The following is a 22325-nucleotide window of genomic DNA, read 5'->3' as shown; positions in this document are numbered from 1 at the left end:
TCCATCCTTCTCATACCTGGATAACTTGTCCTTCACTTTGGGGCCAAACTAAGACATGCCATCAAAATGAGTATTGACAAACAAAGACCTGAAGGGCTCCATAAAATCACATATGCACACCCAGGCATCTCTCTGGATGAAAATGCCTGAACCCGCTGCTCTTGAGGTTACTTCAGCTAAGTTCGAAATAAGCCTCATGGATGAATTTGAAATATAGATTGCAGGGTAGCCAAATGAGAAGTCACAGATGATTGGACCTCTGTAGACACCGATCCTGAGAGGGTATTTGCCAGTTTCTTAAATCCCTCTGCAACCTACTAAATTGTGCCAAATAATTCAGTAACCTTAAGGCAAAGGTCACTGAGGCGTAGACACATTCCCAAACTGTCCAGTGACCTACACACTCTGTTAGGGGAATGAACAATGGAACCCCCTTTGGCAAGTTTCTTTTTTGTGACCACCACCACGACCATGGCATCAATGGGCACCCCTTCAGCCCAAAACTCTTTCCCTGAAGGTGGTGCCATAATTTTGTCCGGTCTTCTGGGTATGGGTTCAGCTGAGAAAGGTTCTTTCCATGCCTGCGGAGAGTCCAACTCAATAAAGTTGTCGGCATGTAGAGTAATCCAAGAGGTAGATGGACCAGTACCAAAAGCCTCCAGGAATACCGACTCCTCAGATGAAAGGTTGCTGGGCATCCAACCCCCTCTCTGCTTTAGGATCTCAAAGATGTCTCCAAATAAGACATCTTCAGGAGGTGATTGTGGGGACCCCTTCAACTTCACTAAACTCCATATCCTCAGTGACAGACTCCTCTGGGAGTGCTTCTTACACTACTTCTTCCTGGAGACCTCTTTAATGGGATGCTGCAGGAAGGTATCGAAAGAAACTGAAATACCCTGCTGGGAAACCTGGGGGTCTCAGACTGGCTGTACCTGTGGTAGAGAGTGATGAGGCTCCAAGTATAGAGACATCACTGTACAAGGCTGAAAATCCAAGGGGGTTAGATCCATCCAGTTTGCTGAGGCAGAAAAAACCCTCTTCACAGCCTCGAAGGCAGACCTCTCCAGACAGCAGAAGACATCTGCTCCAAAAAAAAAAAACAAACTTTTGGACTGCTGTCCTCCACCACTCCGAAAGCAATCCCCCCAAGGTGGAAGCTGGAGCCGAGCTATCCAATGCTGAGGCTCTGAGGTGAAGAGATGGCTCTGATAACTTTGGAGTCCACTCCAACACCTCAGATCGAACAGGGAAGCTTCAGTTCCAACAGCCCTCCAGAGCTGTCTGAACTAGAGCATTCAGAGTAAGCTTTGGATCTGAAGACACTTATCATCAGATCTGAACCAGATGATGCCGGAAGGCTTGGATCTAGGGACTCAAACAGATGAAGGAATCACAGGAGGAACTTGTGGGGGTGTGGTTGAAGAACGGACCTCCTGACCCCTTTGGGGTAGGAGCAGGTAAGACATCCATCCGACTCTGCACCGAGAGGATCTTCCGCACCACTCTTTCCATCCGACTCTGCACCGAGAGGATTTTCCGCACCACTCTTTCCATATCTTCCTCTGTCAAATGTCTGGAAGAATGAGTTGAAACAATAGATGGGGACGACTTGGGTTGGTGATGCTCCAAAAAAAGATAGAGGTAATTGGATCAGATACCTTTTTTGTCAGATCCAAGGAAGTTGGATCCATCAGTTTTATCTTTTTCGGATTCGAGGGTGAGGTCAGATTCATCTTGGTTCTTTTCCTGGATGTCTCCAAAACCAGGGTGGATGACCTAGACAGTTTCAGAGATGAAGTCCTAGAGTTTTACTTTTGGGAGATTGATCTCCATATATACCTTTCTCCAAAGGCAGAAGGAAGTAAGCCTTTCAAAAGCATTATTATTTATTTATTTTATTTTATTTATTTTACATTTGTTAACCGGGAAAGTCCGACTGGACCAGGTTCATTTTAAGAGGAGGCCCGGGGAGAAAAGCTCCAACATCAAGTTATACAAATACAGTACATCCAGCATAATACACAAAACCGGTTACATCATGTATGCTGAGCATAGTAATACAAGAAATTAATGAAAACACTCCAGGTAAAAGAAGATATAGAACATGGGTAAAAAGACAATGTCAGTCATACATTGGTAAGAAAAGAAAATAATATCAAGTAAGATTCTACAGTTAAAAGTACCCTTTCAGATGACCAAGCTTACAGGGGATCAGAGCTCCAGCATGTGATCAGAGAGGAATTTGGGGAGTTAATAGTAGTATGGGTAGGGTTATGTGATACAAGGGCATAACCAGGTTCTAAGAATGTACGATTTGAGGGAGTTTTTGAATATGGATGTGGAGGGGACAGTGGACATGGATAGGGAAAGAGAGTTCCAATTTCTGGCTACGGTGTGGGAGCAGAGTGCTTTCCCTGCATTATTGTTAGCCTTGGTGATGGAGAGGAGAGATTTTTCACTGGATCTTAGGTACCGGTTTGCAGTATAGATAGTAAGTAGGTTGGATAATGAGGGTTTTTTTTTCAGGATATTTGAGAATATTGTAGGCTGTGCCCAGCTGGTGATAGTTAAGTAGCTGTGGTAGCTCAAGCCATTTTAGTTCTTTTAGTGCAGTACAGTGATGGGTTCTATAGGTTGAGTTAGTAGCAAACTTGGCTATTTTATTGTAGCATGATTCTAGTTTGTCTAGGTCACATTGTCTGATTTGGGTAAAGATTGGTGCTGCATATAATTGAGTTGAGAGGAGGTGGCTTTGTGCAAGAGTGACTCCTGCTTTTTGTGAGAGAAAGGACTTATGCCTGTACAGGGTGCCTATTTTTTTGTGTACTAGTTTTATGGTATGTGAGATGTGAACATCAAAGTGGAGATTATTATCTATTTCAATGCCCAGAAGTTTGGTGTGGTTAGAAGGGGAGATGGTGGTGCCGTCCTTAGATGTTATGGTAAAGGACAGGTTTTTTTTTTTATCTATTAGGGGTAAATAGTAGCAGTTTTGTCTTTTTGGGATTTAGAATTAGTTTGATACCAGATATCCATTTTTCTACTGAGATAAAGGTATCTTGAGTGAGTGTATGTAGGGTGGTGGGAGATGAGGTGGAGCAGACCCCTGGGGTTGAACCCATGGCATATGGAACTATCATCTTGAAGATGTAACGGCCCCAGACAGTAAACACAAAGTGTGGGCAACAGCCACTGGAAGTCTGTGCCCACAATTAAAGCATTTTTTAAATCGAAAGGCCAAAACCAAAAACTATAAAAGGAAATTTTAAGTAAGAACAGATTTTTTTTTTTATCAAGACAGAAAGGTAGAAGAAAGAAAAAAACTACTAGCAATGGTAGTAAAAGGTTACATCAAGTGTAGAAAGGAAACGCTAACAACAGTATTTTAAGAAATTTTATTTTAAGAAGTATGTATCATATGAAAGTTCAGTAGAGGACAGGGAAATACTAACAACCGTATTTTAAAGAAGTACAAACTGTATGACAGTTTGAGATATGGGTAAGGGATATAATTTAAGACAAATTAGAAAATATCAAGATTTAACCAATAATTATAACGCTCATCTGAAAAACACACGAGTTATGGTCAACCACATTTTTTGCGAAAAGCGGAAATGATATCTGAGGGAATTTAGGGTTGGTGCATTATGGGTAAGGAAGAAGCTCGAGAGTTTTTTGGTTAACACGAGCTTTACTAACAGCAGAGTCAGATCTGAGGATCGGATCCGAACCTATCAGTTGAGAACACAATGAAAACTGACAACATCCGATTCTATTTTTTAATTTTCTTTTCTGATGAAATTGTTGCCATCAGATCTGCTCTTCTGCTACTAGACCCCATGGGCACTGCTTTAATGCCAACTCACCCATGTCTAGCACCCTGGATGACAGGATATTCCCGATTACAGTCAGTTCATGTCTACTGTTTCAAAAGTATGCAACCAACAACCTGCGGTCTAGATCCTTGAACATCAAAGCTGGTTACGACTTGTCTTGACATTCTAGAGCCAGTGATTTTCCAGATACTGGTTATGCTCTTGACATTGGGGATTTTTACATCAGCCTTAAGAGTTCTTGCATCCTTACTCTCCAGAAACTCACTTTAGATTCTAAAATCCTTGACAACTACTGCCTGATCTCTAACCTTCTTTTTCTAGGAAAGGTTATTGGAAACGTTGCTTAAGCAGCTTCTGACCATCTCATAGTCACTGAATTGACCCCTTTCAGTCTGGGTTTTGTATTTGTCATAGAACAGAAAATGCTCCTCTCATCTGGGTAGTTAATGATTTTCTTATGGCCACAGACCAATGGTACTATTTAGTATTGGCCCTCTTGGATATCTCATCAACATCTGATACCACTGATCATGGTCTTTTGATTGGGTGGTTACAATCAAAGCATGGTCTCTACAGTCTTAAATCTTCTCTTTCAGGCCTCTCCCAAGTAGTTTTATTTCTGGACTGAACATACCTTCTCTATACCACTTAGAATGTGGAATACCACAGGGCTCCGTATTAGGCCCATTGCTGTTCACGATAATCTCTTGGTAGCGGTTCATGCTTTCTTGCCTCCAGGTTAGCCATAACATGGCTGTAATGCCATTTACCTAGAACATCTTAACACTGGAATGGACCACTTACGGTTCGAGGAGAACTCTGCTACCAGTTATTCACTGTTACAACTTGTTGCCAACATATTAACTCTGTTCTGTACAATCATCATTGGCTACTGGTTCAATTCAGAATTATCTATAATATTCTGGTGTTGGTGTATTTTTCCATTAATGGTCTGTGTCCCATTTATCTGAAAGAGTAGTGGTGCCATAAAGAGGGTCTTGTGCTTGCCCACTCAGGGACTGCCAGTGGTTTCACATATGCATCTTAAGACTTAGTAGGTTCATATGTGTTTACTAGGCTAATGACCACAACAGCCTTTTTAAGCCTAGCCATGCATCCCAAACCTCTGACAAATTCTGGTACCCTTGATAAGTGTAAGCAGGGGCTTGGGGGATGAACCATTTACAGGTTGCCTGTGTCCATTAAAGACACAGGTACCAAGCCAGGGATGAATTTCCTGTTCCCCATCCAATTGTCCAGGTTACACTTGAATTGGGTTAGAGAGGAACTCTGCTTCACATGGATGGGGAGCCTGTTCCAGAGACAGGGTAGTCTCTGGGATACATACCTGTCTCTCCAGCAGGTCCTATTTATATCACAGGCAAGGTTTAAGTCTTTACAACAAGCAATTGTGGCACTGTTTGTTTTGTGGATATGCAGGAGGTCCATAGAGTGGGGTCTGACAATGCCAGGCATAGATCTCCACTCAACAGCCTGTAGGAGAGAGAATACAAGGGATAGGGCCTTAAGGCAGTCTGCATAGGACATTTTATTTATGCCCTGTATTCTTTTAGTGAGGGACCTCTGTAGATGATCCATCTGTTGGATATGCCTGGTTAGGAACATACCAAAGGGGGCATTGTACTCACTGATAGGCCTGATGAATGCCAAATACAGTGGAACAATGAATTCCTTGGACCTAGATGCCATACCTTTGTTTATAAGTTGCACAACCCAGAATGATTTCCTCTCTGCTGTAGACACGTGATGGTCAAAGGCTAGACTACTAACTGTGCCCCCTAAGTCCCTAACTACTGGTTCATCTCTTAGGGTTGTGTTGTCAATATGATAGCTACCAGGGGTGGATGACTTCCTAAAGGATACTACTATGCATTTCTTGGCATTTAGTTTTAGTCCATACCTCTGAAGCCAGTTGTTTGTCTGTGTCAGTCCTTCCTGGAGAACGTTTGTGTCAGTGTGGGATTCAATGACAGCTCCTAATTTGCAATCACCTGCAAATTTCGTCAGCCAGAGACCAAAGTAAATGTCAAGAAGGTGTGGTCCAAGGATTGATCCCAGAGGGACTCCACTTGTGACTGGCCTCTTTGTAGAGGTGGACTCTCCAATTATAACTTGACGGGTCCTATCTGTGAGCCAGTTGGCTATCCACTAGATGACATACGGGTTTGTACCTAACCTCTTGAGTTTGTCAACAATGCCTGAGGAGGGTATTGTGTCAAATGCCTTGGTCAGGTCAAGGTAAGCAGTGTGAACCATTCTGCCCTCATCCATTGCTTTGGTGACCTTCTCAAAGAAGTCCACCAGACTGAGGAGGCATGACCTGCCATTGATGAAAGCAAACTGGGTTGGGTCCAGTATCTGGAGGCTTACTATGCCATTATTAATCATTTCCATGGCTTTGCATGCAAGACTACTGAGACTTATGGATATGTAGTTTCCAGGATCTGTAGATGGCCCACCTTCGTGCACAGGGATGACTATTGCTGTTCTCTATTCATGAGGCATGAAGCCTGTTTGGAGGTTACAGTCAAATAGCAATTCCAGACAGCCTGGCAGGTCATGTTTCATACTATTTAGAAGGCATCCTGGGATACTGTCTGGGCTCACTGATGCAGTGTTCTTGGCCTTATAGAGTGCATTAAGGACCTGTTCACCTGGTGATAGCAGGAAGAGTTACATTTGATTATATTTCCTGAGGGAAGGCGGAGGGGGAGAAAAGGGGTAATGTTGGAGCTGAACTTGTCAGTCAGTAGGTTTGCTATATCTTCTGACTCAGTATAGGTGGCTCCATTTACAATGAGCTCTACACACAAATGTGTATTGCCCTTGAAGTTGACAACATAGCTAAAGAATGCCTTGTGGTTGTCCTTGGCCAGGGAGGCCAAATTTACCTCATATTTGGCTTTGGTAGACTTTCGTTTGCCTCGGAGTTATTTAGTTTGATGAGAGTGCTTTTATCCTGCTTGGGTACTGCACCTCCTAATTTTTGCCATGATTTTCTTCTTTCTGTTATGCAGCCTATTGATTTTGTGATTCTACCAGGGTGGCTTGTTTTCTGAGTTAGTTCTGTACTTCTTTCTTGTGGGTATAGCTGCCTCTGTGCAACTATTAAATGCTTGCATATGGTGTCTGTGAACAGTTCTGCATAGGCAACAGTGTTCTTAGGGTATACTGGGGCTTGAAATTTTGACAGGTTATCACTTAATAGCAGGAATTCAGCCTTAGAGTAGTCCCTGAAATCTCCAGGGTAAGCTGGGGGTCCAGGTTTTATTTTTACTGCAAAGGAGACCATTTTGTGGACTGACCTTACCAGAGAAGACATTGCACTAGGGGGGGTGTGCAGTACTCTCCCATATTAGTGATGACCAGATCCAGTATGTTTGCACCGCTGGCTGGTGTACTGACAATCTGGTCAAGGTAGTTTGTGTTTACAAAATCTAAGAATCTCTGTGGCTGTACATTTGGTGTTGTATAGGATTCCCATTTAAAGTGTTTATTTGCTTTTCTGGCACTCTGCCTGTGGATCATTCTACATCAGTGGCTGGCTTCCATAGCTCAATGAAAACTCACCATTTTGAGATTGCCTTTGAAAGGGGTGTGATAAGATGTGATGATTTGTAGTCATGTTTTATGTATTGTTTTTAAATAACTATTATTTTATTACAATGAGTCTAATTGAATTTGACAGTTTGCTGATAAAACACCTAAATAAAACCAAAGCTGAAGCAGAGGCCAACTATAGATGGCATACATCCATTCCATTCTCTGAGGAAGACGTACATTTTCTTAGTGGAAAAGCAAACAAATTAATGTCTGGAAAAGATGGCTGTAGGTGAACAGAATATGGAGCTATCATGACAACCAGCCTCATCCAGCAGAAGCCATACTAGTCAGCCCTGTAAAGGTACCAACACTGCCAGACCACCTTTTTTTCCTTTCTTTTTTTTTGCAGGACATAGTCAAGAAACACTGGTTATGGGGGGGGGGGGTAAGTCAAAATTACTCTACTTCTTAAGTCACTGAAATTAAAACTCTTCTAAATGTGTTCAGTTTTTACCTGAATTTCCAGAGGAACCAGAAGCATTCGGACCATTAGATGAACTTGTCCCATCATTCTGAGCCTTTGAAAGGGGGGAAAAAGTAGATTTTTTAACTTCAGAAAGAAAAAAAATATATTTTAAATTTCATTACAAACAGTCAAAATATTCCTAACTCAAAATAATCTGAGAAGCTCATACGGATGGCAATGTGTGTAAAGCAGAGAAACAGTGTTCCTTCTTTTGGGAGTAAGGAAGCTTTCTGACAGATGCTTAATTCATTGGTAGCAAAACAGTCAAACTGGGCCTTGTGCCAGCAGAAGTACATTTTGAACTAATTCAGAAAATGTTTCAGGAAGCTAACATTACATTTTCATGCACACACCAAAAGGAAATGTAAACAATGGCACTTGGTAAAGTAACACAAACAAAACTTTGTGCTAAGATGACAGGCTCTAAAAGTTAAGATTCTGCAACCTCGGTTACCCTTTTATGGGTCTAAAATCTATACAGCCCTACTACTAATAATATTTCTGACATATTTACCATTTTTGTCACACAGTTTCTCATTAAAATGCAAACATTAATCTGCATCACCAAATAACCATATTAATATTAATTTCATCAATATACAAAGGACATGGTCTGCTCTGCTGGCATACCGATGAAGCCCTGACTACTATTCAGGTTACCCTCAATTTGATTAGTGGCTCTAGTACTTGATAAAGCCAGGCAAGGACAATGAACATGCCTACCTAGAGAGGAGGAGGTGTACTGGCAAGGGCAGATCTTTTGAGCCTTGGTGGGGATCAGGGCATGGAAGGATCACTGGGATGGGTATGCAGTTTGGTTGAGAAGGTACGGCTGGCGAAAGTTTCATAGGTTGGTACTAGGCTATGGCCCATAGGGCCTATACAAGCCTATCCATAACAATTCCCTGGATATTTCTTCCCACGATATTTACTTCCCTGGAACCCTGTCTAGACTGACATGATCCCCGGGGTGAATTTCCTATCTCCCATCCATTCGTCAATGTTCCTTTTGAAGAGGGCCAAGGAGTTGCTCTTCTTGACATGTACGGGCAGTTTATTCCAGAGTATGGGGAGTCTCTAGGTTAGGAACCTATCCCTCCAGCATGTTTTGTTCATTGTGATGACAAGGTTTAGATCCCTGGAGCGTGTGGCTCTGAGGGAATGGGATTTCTTTAAGTGGAGCATGTCCAACAGCTCAGGGTTTGACATGGCCTTGTATGTTAAGCAGAGATCGTCTCTGAGTAGTCGATATGCCACAGAGTATAGCTGGAGTTTTTTTTTTAGATGGTCAGCATAGGGCATCTGCTTTAGGCCTGTGATTCTTTTAGTGAGGTATTTCTGTGCCCTATCCAGCTGTTGCAGATGTCTTGTGAGGTACAAATGGGTCTAATGAGGTATGAGTACAGTGGGACCTCCGTTTTTCTGGATGAAAAGCCCTTAGTGATGAGGTATGCCACATAGAAGGATTTCCTGACTATTGTGGCGATGTGGTTATCGAAAGTGAGACCACTGTCCACCTGTGTCCCTAAGTCTCTCATCACACTTTCAGTGTTTAGTGTACTGCCACCTATGTGGTAATTCGTGGGTGCATGTTTTTTTCCCCAAAGGGGATAACTATACATTTCTTGCCATTAAGCTTGAGCCCATGGCTCTGGCACCAAGCATCTATTTCTGTAAGGCCTTTTTGTAGAATATCCACATCATTTGGGGATTCAATAATGGCTTCCAAGGTGAGCAGATTTCACAAATATTCCACGGCAATTAACTGCTACAACCATTTAGGTCTTGCTGGTATTTCCCTCATGCTGCACCTCCTTTCTCCAGGGCTTACTAGTCAATCCTTAAGTAACTTTATGGTTACACAACCAGTCAACAAGGTTATGTTTCAAGGAATATCGTAAGACCAGTTGGCACAATGGTTAAGGTCTTCGCTTTTTGTGCACACGCTATTAGGTTTGGTTCTGACCTCCAGCCAATGCCTGCATGGAGTCTGCATGTTTTCCCTTGGGCTCTGTGGGGTTCCTTCCACCTCCCAAAACCATGCTGAATGTTTCCACCACAATCTCACTCAAGGATGGAGCTGTGGGAAGCAGCACAGACACTTGATGATGCCTTATAAGGAGAATAGTTGCATAGACCAACAGCTTTGGGCATCAACTGTGGTCCGCAGTACCATCAACATAGGACAACACTAATCACAGTCTGTGCACATTGTCAGGGCTTAGCTACTCGACAGTGTAAAAACTGTCTCTAGGTGATTCAATCATGTTAACTAATATCGCCAAACAGGCAGTGTTAAATGGGTTGAGGACCCGGCCTACTCCAACCTACAGCAGGAACCCATGCTAACAGTGGGAGGTGTGCATGGGCACCTACTGGTCAGTGTGTGCCCACCATAAAGCCAGCATTCCTAGGTCAATAAGCTAATGGCCAGCCGGTATCCAGTTGTCCAGCATAGGTTACCTGGGATAACTCTGTCGAGTGAAAGCTGGGCGTAAAACCAATCAACCTGCAAAACATGAACTAAGAATTGCTACACTGAATGTAGGTTCACTGACAGGATGCACCTTGGAAGTCAATGACATGATGGTAAGGAGGAGGCTGGATCCTATGTATCCAGGCAACAAGATGGAAGGGCAGTGCAACAAAGTCACCTGCCTTTGGGTGCAGAGTTTACAATACAGGAGGCAGTCAAACTAGAAATGGTGTGGGAATTATGGTGCGGGAGAGGCTTCAGAAGACAGTGAGGAATGTCATCAGAATTAGTGATAGACTCTAATGTAAGGATAGGGCACTATTTGTAATCTCAGCATATGCTCCATAGCAGGGCTGTGGTAGTAATGAAAATAGTGTGTTCCGACAGCAGTTGCAGGACCTACTAGATAAAGCAAGAAAATATGAACTGGTGTTGATAATGGGGGCCTAAATTCGCATACTGGTACATGCAGAACAGGGTATGATGACCGTCTGGTTCCACATGAGTAGGGCAACAGGGACTGAAGGAGGAAAGGCCATTTTAGACTTCTGCCTGGCAAATAGCTTGATAGTGACAAACACATGGTTCAGCAAGACACATAGTCACAAGATTACATACAACAGTGACCAACATGCAAGTCCTGTAGACTTCTTTCTGGTAAAGAAAGGGCAGTGGGGTGAAATCAGCAATTGCAGAGTCATCCCACGTAAAAAGGTTAGCCACAGCACAAACCACTGGCTGCTACAATCAGCTGCAAGCAGTTATCAGAATAGGCTCAAAACTCAACATAGACTAGGCTGAAGACCTGGAAGTTGACATAAGAGAAAGCACAAAAGTTCAAGGAATTGCTCAAGGCTCTAGCACTTCAGGAAAAAGGGTGGAGTTGAAAAATAATGCTGAGCCTCAAATCAGCTTATGTGAGGACTGCAGAACAGGTACGTGGCCAAGCCAGGCATGGAAGTAAGTTACATAAGGAAAGCTGGTGGTGAAATGCAAAAGTCCAGGAAGACATCAAAAGAAAGGAGGAGTGCAAAAAGAACATGGGAGATAGAAATGACAGAACAGGATAAGAAGGAATACTGGTTGCTAACAAACAGGCTAAGGAAGGAGTTGCATTAACAAAAAAAAAGTCATCAGAGGCACAGTACCAGCTTCTGGAAAGTGAATTGGTAGATGGCAAAAAGAAACTATCATGTTGCAAGGCAAATACAGAAAGTTAAAGGAGATAGTCGGACACCCTTCATAAGGGATGCCAGCAACCACCTGCACACCAGTCCACAGGAAATTAAAGGCAGATAGGAGTACTTTCAGCACCTTCTGAATGAAGAAAACACCACAAAAGCTATATTGCCCCAGACACAACCTATGATGAAAGAAGAGGAGCCCACCCCAGAAGAAGAAAGAACAGCAGTAAGGGAACTGAAATCAGGGAAAGCAGCAGACTCAAATGAGGTCACAGCAGACATGATCAGGATGTTGTGCGAGATAGGGGAGAAATGGCTCATGGAGGTACTCATAGCAGTATCAACATAACGGTGCATCCCAAAATGACTGAAAAACAAGCATACCAGTACCAGTGTACAATAACAAATGGAACATCCACAAATGTGGGCAGTAAAGAGGTATCAAACTCCAGTCACACTGCAAGAAAATTCTGGACAGGCTGTTTGATAAATGAATACAAACAACTGTAGAAACTGATGGAAGTTTGGATTCAGATCAGAATGCAGCACAACCAACCCCGATGTTTGCAGTGAGAGAGAGAGTGGAGTAGAAGCTAGAGATGAGGAAAGAGTCCAACTGGGCATTCCTAGACTTGCATACATACAAATATTTCAAGCACAGGCAATAATGCCCTTCTAGCCTGCCAATATAACAAACCAGTTGTTCCCATATAAGTGTCCAAGCTGTTCTTAAAAATATCTAAACTAGTGCTTACTGTAATGTAATTTGATAGTCTGTTCCATGCATCATTTACCCTTTCACAGGAACAATCAGTACACTTCGCATTCTTATAGAATCTTCTACATACGTTACCTGATGATTCTGTACTACTTTCTGATAATCCCAAACATCCTCAGAGGTAGTTGTCTCCAAATGCCCTATATACCTGAATAAGGTCTCCTCTTAAACTATCTGTATGAGACACTGTACAAGTTCAGATATTTTAGTCTTTCATAATAACTTAAATTTTCGCATCCATGGATGCCCTTGGTATATTTCCGCTATACTCTTTCCAGTTTACTTGTGCATGTTTTTTTATAAGGTTTCCATAGTGTTATTCCATACTCACGTTTGGGTCATTCAGATATTTTAATCTTTCATAATAACAAATTTTCACATCCATGGATGCCCTTGGTATAGTTACACTGTACTCTTTCCAGTTTACGTGTGCTTGTTTTCTTATAAGATTTCCATATTCTTATTCCATACTAAAGTTTGGGTCTAATGTAACTAAAACAATGACTTTATCATTTCTGATTTCCTAGACTTTATAAATTTATTTATACAACCTACAGTTCTATAATTATAACTAACAAACTGGTTGATAAAATTAAAAAACCTCAAAGCTGGATCTACCCATATACCCAGGTCCTTAAATGAATCTACAGTTTCAATCACACTTTTCAATGTTTGTCTCCTAAATGTCATATACATAGTTTTTGTTGCATTATTAGGCATATTATTTTTCTGTGTCCAAATGGTCAAGTTAGTTCTTTTGCAGGCATGCCCTATTTATAATGCATGTAATCATTTTAACCATTTTCATGTTATCGACATACAGACTGTAGTATACCTCAGATGAAAAATTATATCCCTGGAAGATGCAATCAAAACAAGTATGGGCATAGGACAGAGCCTACATGACGGCCCCACTGTGAACTCGAATTTCAAGTCAAACTGCTGTGTAACACTTACCATGTCCTTTTTGTAAGCCATGCAGCTATTCATCTTATCAAAGACACAGACACCTAATTGTTCTTATTTACTGATCAGTGTTTTGTGTAAGACCATATCAACTGCTGAAGCTAAATCTACATAAATTACATCACAACACAAATTATCATTTGTATGTGTTATTATATTGTTACAGAACATCATGTTACAGGTGGTAATAGATCTATATTCAACATATGCATGCTAATATAGTTTCAAGTCCCAACTTTTCCAGTTCTAACAATTTATTTAATACAGTCTTCTCTATTATTTTCCACAACCTGAAACAAAACTTATGGGTCTGTATGACTCTGGGTTTTTCCTACTCCCCTTTCCCTAAAACATAGATTTAACAAATGCATGTCTCCCGTCTTGAGGAATCTCCCCATATTTACATGACCTAGTAAATAACAGATTTAATGGTACTGCAAGTTCATGCGAAAGCGTTTTCATACCATTATTTCCAATTTCGTCTCTTCCCTGTGCTTAGTTTGGATCCAGTTTGTGTAGCTCTTTTTCAGTATAATCTAATTTGATTTAATTATCTGAGGTTACCTGGATGTCACTAGAACAATTTATTGCCTCCCCCCTTGTGGAGCCAAACTGCTTTGCATAAGACTTTGTAAATATATCTATAATCTGTTGTGTCTAAGAATAAATTTTAGAATCTACACACATTTTATCAATTTGTATATCTTTACTCCTACAATATCTTGTGTATCTAAAAATGGTTTCCTATTATGCTCAAAACACATTGTTTAATTTGTCTAACCAGCTTATTTCAGTTTTTAAAATCGTAGTCTGACCTCTTTTTCATTCCTTATAGTTTTTGTCTCTCACCTTACTCAAGGATCTTGTACTTACAGAAATATTTCCTCCTGAAGTTGTGTGCCTAAATTTTGATAAACATTTTTTTTTATTTTTTGCATTCAATTTCTTTCAAAAATGTCCACATTCTTTCAGCAGTTTTTCTACTGAATATATCATTCTAATTAGTTTTATACTGTGGCCATTTTGCTTCCATATAATCTGTTATTAATCTTCAGTGAACTGGTTTAGATTTCAGTTTGGAAGAATTATCTAGCAACAAATTAACCTTTATAACCCTATGATCACTACACATCAAAGGTGGTAAAACTTGACATGAAGCAACAGTAATTTCTTTAGGAACACAAACATTGTCTAGTATGTTCCATTAACTGTTAGACTTTTTTTACAATCCAAAGCAACCGCTGTTTCTGAACATACATTGTAAATAATGTCCTTTTTTTTTGAATCAATATTATTCCAGTCTATTTTTGGTAAATTTAAGTCCCCAGCCATTATTATTCCTCCCTCCTGTATTTCATGCAAGAAATGTATGAATTCCTCTAGGTCATCAGCACTTGTCTTTGGTGGTCTGCACACTCCAACATTTGTCATATGTTACACGGAATGTCTTTACTGTCACAGTTACACAATCTACACTACTGCTGTTATCACTGAACATGCAATAATCACAGGTCTCATAACAATCTTTAATCCCAATCACAACACCTCCTGCTCTTTAAATCTGTTTCACATCAATCTTGTGGAAATCTAGCAAATCTTCCAATAAAAAAACTTTATTATTAATGCTAACAGTATTGGCAACCAGAGATGCATCAAATGTTGCTATCTGTGAACTGTTAAACTTTCGACCTGGCAAAAATTCTGCCTTGTGTTTGGCAAATACTGCAAAATATCTGCTGCACAAATTCTCTTCCCAGATCTTGACAACTGCACATCAATCTGTCTAAACACATGAACCCAGAATTAGGCTCGGATGCTGTACACATTTCCATTTTTTAAAATGGGAGTCATTTTTTCATGTAGGTATTGACAGCAAAAAATCTTTTCATTCGCGGTGATCTGACTCCTTTCTATATGTGATTTGTGAAAAATAGGAAATAACAGTGCCTTACTAACAGTCACAGAGTCTTTGTGGATGAACTCATTTGTACCAACATGAATAAAATCAGATACATACATCATAACATTACGGCATACTAAGGCCTTTCTCGTGTCCTCTAGTTTTACTACTGCCAAACATAACACTATTCAATGTTCATTATCTTATCTGCAAATATAAGAATTAATTCCTCTAGTAACTGAATTTCCAACTACAATAATATATTTTTTGACCAGATCTGAAGAACTTTCAACTAATAATTCAGTGACGTCTGCTCTTTCAATTGTTACAAAGGAATGATCTTCATCACTATTACTCTTATTAATTGCAGTTTTCATTGCTCATTACATTTGAAAGCATGCAATTCTCAATCCAGATGGCTTTGTACAACACAGCTTCAGCCATGTTATCAATCTCTTGTCTTTCTCCTCTTTTTTCTTAATGTTCTTCAATCCTTCCAACTTCAGTTTTGATTTCTTCCTTTTTACCTACCCCTTGCTTCTTTTTTAACATTGTCTTTTGGAAAAAAAATAGCCTTTTTCTGAAGACTGAAGTTTTTCTGGTAGAAAAATGTTATCATTCCCCATACTGTGTGTTACATAAAGCAGTGTCCTTGTTAGTAATTATTTTCTTTAATATATAGACAATCATTTTGTTTTACCTTATTTGCTGTGAATTTTGTCCTTTCTTTTTTTATTTTCTTCTGTATGTTCCAAATCCTCACATTGCTGAATACTTGTTTCCAGAATTGCAAAGTTCTCAGTGTTATTATTTTGTTCAGTAGGGACTTGAGTGATAATAGAAACGTTGTTTTCTAAATGCGTTCTATTTGCTCTTTGCCTAACATTATTTATTTCATCAGTCCAATCATTAATATATGTAACAGTTCTCCACGATGTCCAACTGCAGTCATTATCACTAAGTCTAGATTTATTGGTAATAATGAGATTTACTAATAATAATGGTAAGCAAATCATCCAACATTTGACAAAGAGCACAGATCACCAGTGTTATCAACTGCTAACTAGATAGCATTCAGTACTCTGTACAAGATACTTGTGTGTTAGCAGATCATTAATGGCATACTCATTGAAGGAATCTATTTTCACCTGCAAGTAATAAAGAATTCTAATAGAAAAGGATAATCAAAATTACTTACTAAAGAATTCAAAAAGATTTTAGGTAAACTTTTACGACAAAAAAATCACACAAACAATATACAACTAAACATTAAATTAGGTAGAATAAAGTTGTTGCTCTGACTGTACCAGTTGTAAAAGTCTCACAAAAGCTGGAATTCTTTTACATTGTGTGAAAAACTTCTGCTCACTATCTCTCGCAGTCGCACCTCTTTTAACAGTAAAGATCAGTAAATTAGAAGCACAGGACTATTTCACACGTGCTCTGGATTCTCCTCTCAGCAGTCTGTGTGAATTTACAGCTGACTAGGCCTCTTGGGATGGCTAGAGTTTGTCTTTCTAGCAATAAATAGTGAAAATTAGAGGTAAAACAACAGAATAAAAACCAAAGTAAATCTTGTCTAAAAACTTTCTTCCCACAAACAGTAAAAAAAAAAAAAAAAAGTGATAAAAAATAGATGAAAATAAATCCTCTCTTACCAGGCAACTGCACAATCAATCACAAACCAACAGTACTGTGTTGGTTTGTGATCGACTGTGCAGTTGTCTGGCAAGAGAAGATTTATTTTGATTTATATTTTAATTCAGATTAGCTCTGGACAGATTTAGGGAAAGCATATGACAAGATCCCAAGAAAGCTTATTTGGGCAGCCCTGCAGTGGTTTGAAGTTCCAGAAACATTGGTAGAACTAATGTAGGCTATATGTACATGGATCCAGTTACTCAAGTACAAACAATGTTTGGCCTCACAGAGGCATTTCCACTGGGAGATGGTGTGCATCAGGGTTCAGCTCTGAGCCAACTGCTGTCCATACTGATGATGGACTACATCAACAAACAGGCTGGACGGGACAAATCAACAAATTTGCTGTATGCAGATAATGTGGCATTACAGGCAGTCTCTGACCAAGAACTTCAACAAAGGATAGGGGAATGGAATGCAAAACTGAAGACACATGGGATGAAACTGTATACAGATAAGACAGTTGTAATGGCAGCAAATGGGAGAAATCAGAAGAAGTTGAGAAATTTGATAGAAGGGAAAACAGTGGAACAGGTTAACAGTTTCAAATATCTGAGAGGGGTGGTTAAGGAGACGGGAAGTTTGAATGAGGAGGTCAAACCTAGAATCCGAGGGGCTGCAGCCAACTGGCACAAAGTGTCAGAGGTAGTGTTTGACAGAAAAATGCCAAAGACACTGAAAAATAAGGTGTACAAAACAGTGGTGTGAGCAGCACTACTCTATGGTACAGAAATCCAGCTAGTAAAGGCAGAGCAGTTGAGGAAACTAGAGGTGATGAAGTGCCTAAGATAGGTGGTAGGATGCACACTGTGGGACAGATGAAGACATGAGGACATCACTGCAGAGGCCAAAGTAGCTTCAAATGCAGACAAAGTCAAACAGAAAAGATTACTGTGGTTCAGGTACATGTACAGAAAAGAAGACAATCTGGTAAAGATGATTTGTGACAGACAGTTAAAAGACAATAGAAAACAAGAACATCCAACACAGAGACGGATGGATGGATTGTGTGAGCAAAAACCTGCTACAGCTGACCACGAGTGTCGAAAAAGATAGAGTGGCATTGATATGGTGACAGTTGACACAATACCTTGACCCCAAGTAGAAAAAGGGGGGATGATTACATGAGTAAATTACATTGCTTAACAAGTTTGCTCCAGAGGTTTGGAAGACACTGGGTTATAAACCTGTCCCTCCACTGTGTTTTGTTTACAGGTCACATCCCATTGCTTAAACTTCTCAAGACAGCATGCTGGGAGAAGGCTAAGGTTTAGAAAAGCCTCGTCACCCACATATGTGACTGTAATGACTTCTAGCTCCAATGCATGCCTGTCATTCCTGAATGCCCACTTTGGTGTAAACCAGGGATTATACCAGTTATGGAAGTAGTATACCACAGCCCCTACTCTCCATCAGCAAGGAGGACAGGAGCCATGGGAGGATAGCCAGAAAAAAAATGTGCCAAAGACTTGGCTCTCAGCGGTGCCATATTAGTGATTGGAGTCTACAGATTGTTACTGTCATTCAACTTGTTAATGTTTTTCCAATCTCATTTCTGCAAATGCCAATGGAAGGGCAACAACAAACTCAAGCATAGCATGCCAAACATCATTTATTAACCTCTCACTAGCATCAATGAGTGCCACTCTACTAGTGAGCTATTAGCCTTACTACCTTTAGTTACCTTCTAATCACAAAGCACACTATTTTGTTGACCTACCAACCATACATCTGGTAGCAGATCCAATATCCCAGAATTAAGACACAAAACATTAGCAGCTGAACCACTGGACAGAAAGGAAATAAAAAGTGCATATTTTTGGTTACAACTTCAGAACAACAGGAGTATGTATTTCCTTGTATAAATTGAGACCACTTATCAGCAGAAGGCTTATCAACCAAGAATAATAAAGATCATATTTCTGCCTTGCATTTCTTAACATAAACTTTGATATTTTAAATAAGCAAAGTTCCAGCAGTGGTCAGTAATATCAACTTTGAGGAGATCTTTAACAATTAATCCATAAATAAATAAATAATATACTTGCCACTGCCAATAAAAAGCAAGTACAGTTTGAAGACTGTTCCTGTACATTTCATGACCCATAAAATATAAAACCAAAATTGCCTCTCTGGCCAGGGTCAGAACTTTGCAATTATAGGGTCTTCATAATTAAACTCCACGGGTTTGTGGTTTACTCCAGAGTGGAGACTGCATGTTATTCCTGTGTCTGACAGAGGTTTTCCCTGGGAACACCAGTGTCTTTTCACTGGCCATAAATGGGATGAAGTAACAGCCAGAGAGACTGAAACAAAGTTAAGAAAAGCCTCTAATTGGAAAACCCCAGACCCAGATGTAGTACCTAACTTTTGGTTAAAAGTATTAAAATTTTTGCAAGACGACTTAGCCATGAGTAAGAACTATTTATATGCGTACCCCGAACAGACACCAACCTGGCTAATAACAGGTAAAACAATGTCCCTACTTAAGAGTGAACCTGAAAGCTACCCCAAAATTATAAACCAATAACTTGCCTTCCGACATGTAATCTATACATGGGAATTGATGCCGACAGAGTTTACAGTCATTTAGAAGAAAACTCAATTATGGCAGTAGAACAAAATGGCAATAAAAGAAAGTCATATCGGACAAAGGATCATTTGTTGTTAAAGTCATAGTGGAGAACTGTAAAAAGGGGAAGAACCTAAGTATGGCATGGATTGACTACAAAAAAATTATGATAGTATCTCACATTCATGGATAAAATGTTTGACTACATTACAGTGACCATGAAACAGTGGCAGACCACTTTGCAATTAAGCCATGATAAAGGACAAATTATTATCCCTGTCACCATTACTATTCTGCATTGCCCTTAACCCATTAAGCTGTCTACTTAACAGCTTAGGCCATGGCTATAATTTGGGTCCTAGAAAACAGCCAAGTGTAAATACTTCTCATCTTCTCTTTGTCAATGATTTAAAACTGTACAGCTCATCAGATGAGGAACTGAAAGCACAGCTGTAGGTTGTCAAAAGTTTTTCAGATGATTTTATGTCATTTGATCTTGATAAATGTGCAAAAGCAACCTTTAAATCAGGGAAACTGCAGCACCGGAAAACCTCATGTTGATCAGGAACGAATGCAGGAATGGTTAAGGAGAGGTGAATTCAAACCAAGAGATGAATGGTTAATATTGGTGGCCCGAGATAGTGAGCTACATACATGCTGGTTTACAAAGTCCATTGAACATGTGGGAGAAACACACAAATATAGGTTTTGTAAAACAGAATTGGAAACAGTCGCACACCTCATTGCTGGTTGTGACATACAAATGGCAGAAGGACTGTATACCGAAAGGCATAATAATGTGGCAAGACTGTTGCGCTGGGTATTATGCAAATATTATGGTACTGAAGTGGCTGAAAAGCACTGGAAACATAAGCCACAAAGCATCATAGAAAATGATGAAGTCTACATCACATGGGATCATCCATTACCAACAGTTCAAAAGATAGCTGTTAGAAAACTGGATATAGTGGTCCAAGAAAAGAAGATAAAAATAGCATTGATCATGGAAATAGTTACACCCAGTGACTACACTGTCCTGTGTACAGAGAGAGACAAAGTTATAAAATATCAGGATACACAAGCAGAAGCAAGGGCAATGTGGAAGATGGATACCCAGATAGTTTCAATAGTAGTAGGAACAACAGGTCTTATAAAAAAGAGTCTACAATCAGATTTAGATATGTTACCAATACATGCAACTCCGTATGAACTGCAGGAGGAGTCATTACTGGGCACACTGCGGGTGCTGCGAAAAGCACTTTTGGCTGACATCAAAGTGTGAAACAATAGTAATTTCATGAACTTTAACTGTACTTTGACTTAGGAATGGGGTCCATTCCTATCATGGTATTAGAAACCCAAAATATTTGGAGAAATTAAAAAGGGAGAGGCCATAAATTATGGTAGTAGAACAAAACAGCAATAAAAGAAAGTCATATGGAACAAAGGACCATTTGTTGTTTAAGTCATAGTGGAGAATTGTAAAAAGGGGAAGAATCTAAGTATGGCATGGACTGAGTACAAAAAGGCATCTGATAGTATCCCACATTCATGGATAAAAGAGTGCTTAAAAATGTATAAGATACACCCTACACTGATTGACTACATTATACTGACCATGAAACAGTGGCAGACCACTTTGCAATTAAGTCATAATAAAGGACAAATTATTATTCCAGAGATAAAAATTCAAAGGGGGATATTTCAGGGTGACTCTGTCACCGCTGCTATTTTTTCTTGCCCTTAATCCATTAAGCTGTCTACTCAACAGCTTAGGCCATGGCTATAATTTGCCACCTAGAAAACAACAAAGTGTAAAGACTTCTCCTCTTCTTGTCAATGACTTAAAACTGTATAGCTCATCAGATGAGGAATTGAAAGCACAACTGCAAGTTGTCAAAACTTCTTCAAATATAAGAATGTCATTTGGTCTTGATAAATGTGAAAAGCAATCTTTAAAGCAAAAATAACTGCAGCACAAAGAAAACATCAGTTTGGGACAGGAATGTGATACAAAAGAACTTGAGCAAGTGGGAGTGCATAAATATTTGGGTATTGATGAAGGATCAACAATAAAATATGAACAAATGCGAATAAAACTTAGGAATATTTTAGAAGACTTTAATTAATCCTGAAAGCACTATTGACATCTAGGAACAAAATTCAAGCTATAAACCAATTTGCTCTTTCAGTCCTAACTTAGTTATTGACTGGTGCCAAAACATGTTGGAGGGATTAGACAGGAAAACAAGAAGGATGTTTCATGCTCACCAAATGATTTGTAAAAATCAGTGCATACCAAGATTATATATTCCCCATTTTGAAGGAGGTATGGGCTCCCTTGAAACTGATTACTTGTACAGATCTGCAATCGTGGGACTGCACACACATCTGCTGAACTCACAAGACCCTAACATAGTGAAAGGTTTGAAACATGAGACTACATCTAAGATGACTTCCCTGCATAGTCTAGCAGAAGCATACTGGCATCAAGCAGGAATTGAAAAAAAAACAGAAGTAGATAAAAAACAGGCAGCAACTGAATGTGCCAAAAAACAAAAGAAAGAATATAAGGTGAAGGATCAGATGAGAAGGCAAGAAATGTGGAAAATGCATAAATATAAACTTCATGTTGATCTGGATCACACACAGGAATGATTAAGGAGAGGTGAATTCAAACCAAAGGATGAAAGGTTAATATTGGCAGCCCAAGACAGTGGGCTACATACAAGTTGGTTTATAAAGACCATTGAACATGCGGAAGAAGCACACAAAAGTAGGTTTTGTAAAACAGAATTGGAAACAGTCGCACACCTCAT

At 39.8% G+C, this 22325-nt stretch overlaps 1 protein-coding gene across 4 annotated transcripts in view; it reads right to left on the bottom strand.

Moving 5' to 3' along the window:
• The window catches only part of NABP2 (nucleic acid binding protein 2), a 181216-nt gene that overhangs the window by 34116 nt on the left and 124775 nt on the right, over window positions 1–22325 (bottom strand). For all 4 annotated transcript variants that reach the window (XM_044083736.1, XM_044083733.1, XM_044083735.1 and 1 more), the window contains one exon: window positions 7918–7981. In XM_044083736.1, the coding sequence (XP_043939671.1) occupies window positions 7918–7981 (64 nt within the window). The remainder of the gene's footprint in view (window positions 1–7917; window positions 7982–22325) is intronic.

Source organism: Protopterus annectens, chromosome 9.part0 (assembly GCF_019279795.1).
Source record: "Protopterus annectens isolate FY-2018-M chromosome 9.part0, PAN1.0, whole genome shotgun sequence".
NCBI classification, from domain to species: domain Eukaryota; kingdom Metazoa; phylum Chordata; order Ceratodontiformes; family Protopteridae; genus Protopterus; species Protopterus annectens.
This window is presented reverse-complemented; position numbering and strand designations above follow the sequence as displayed.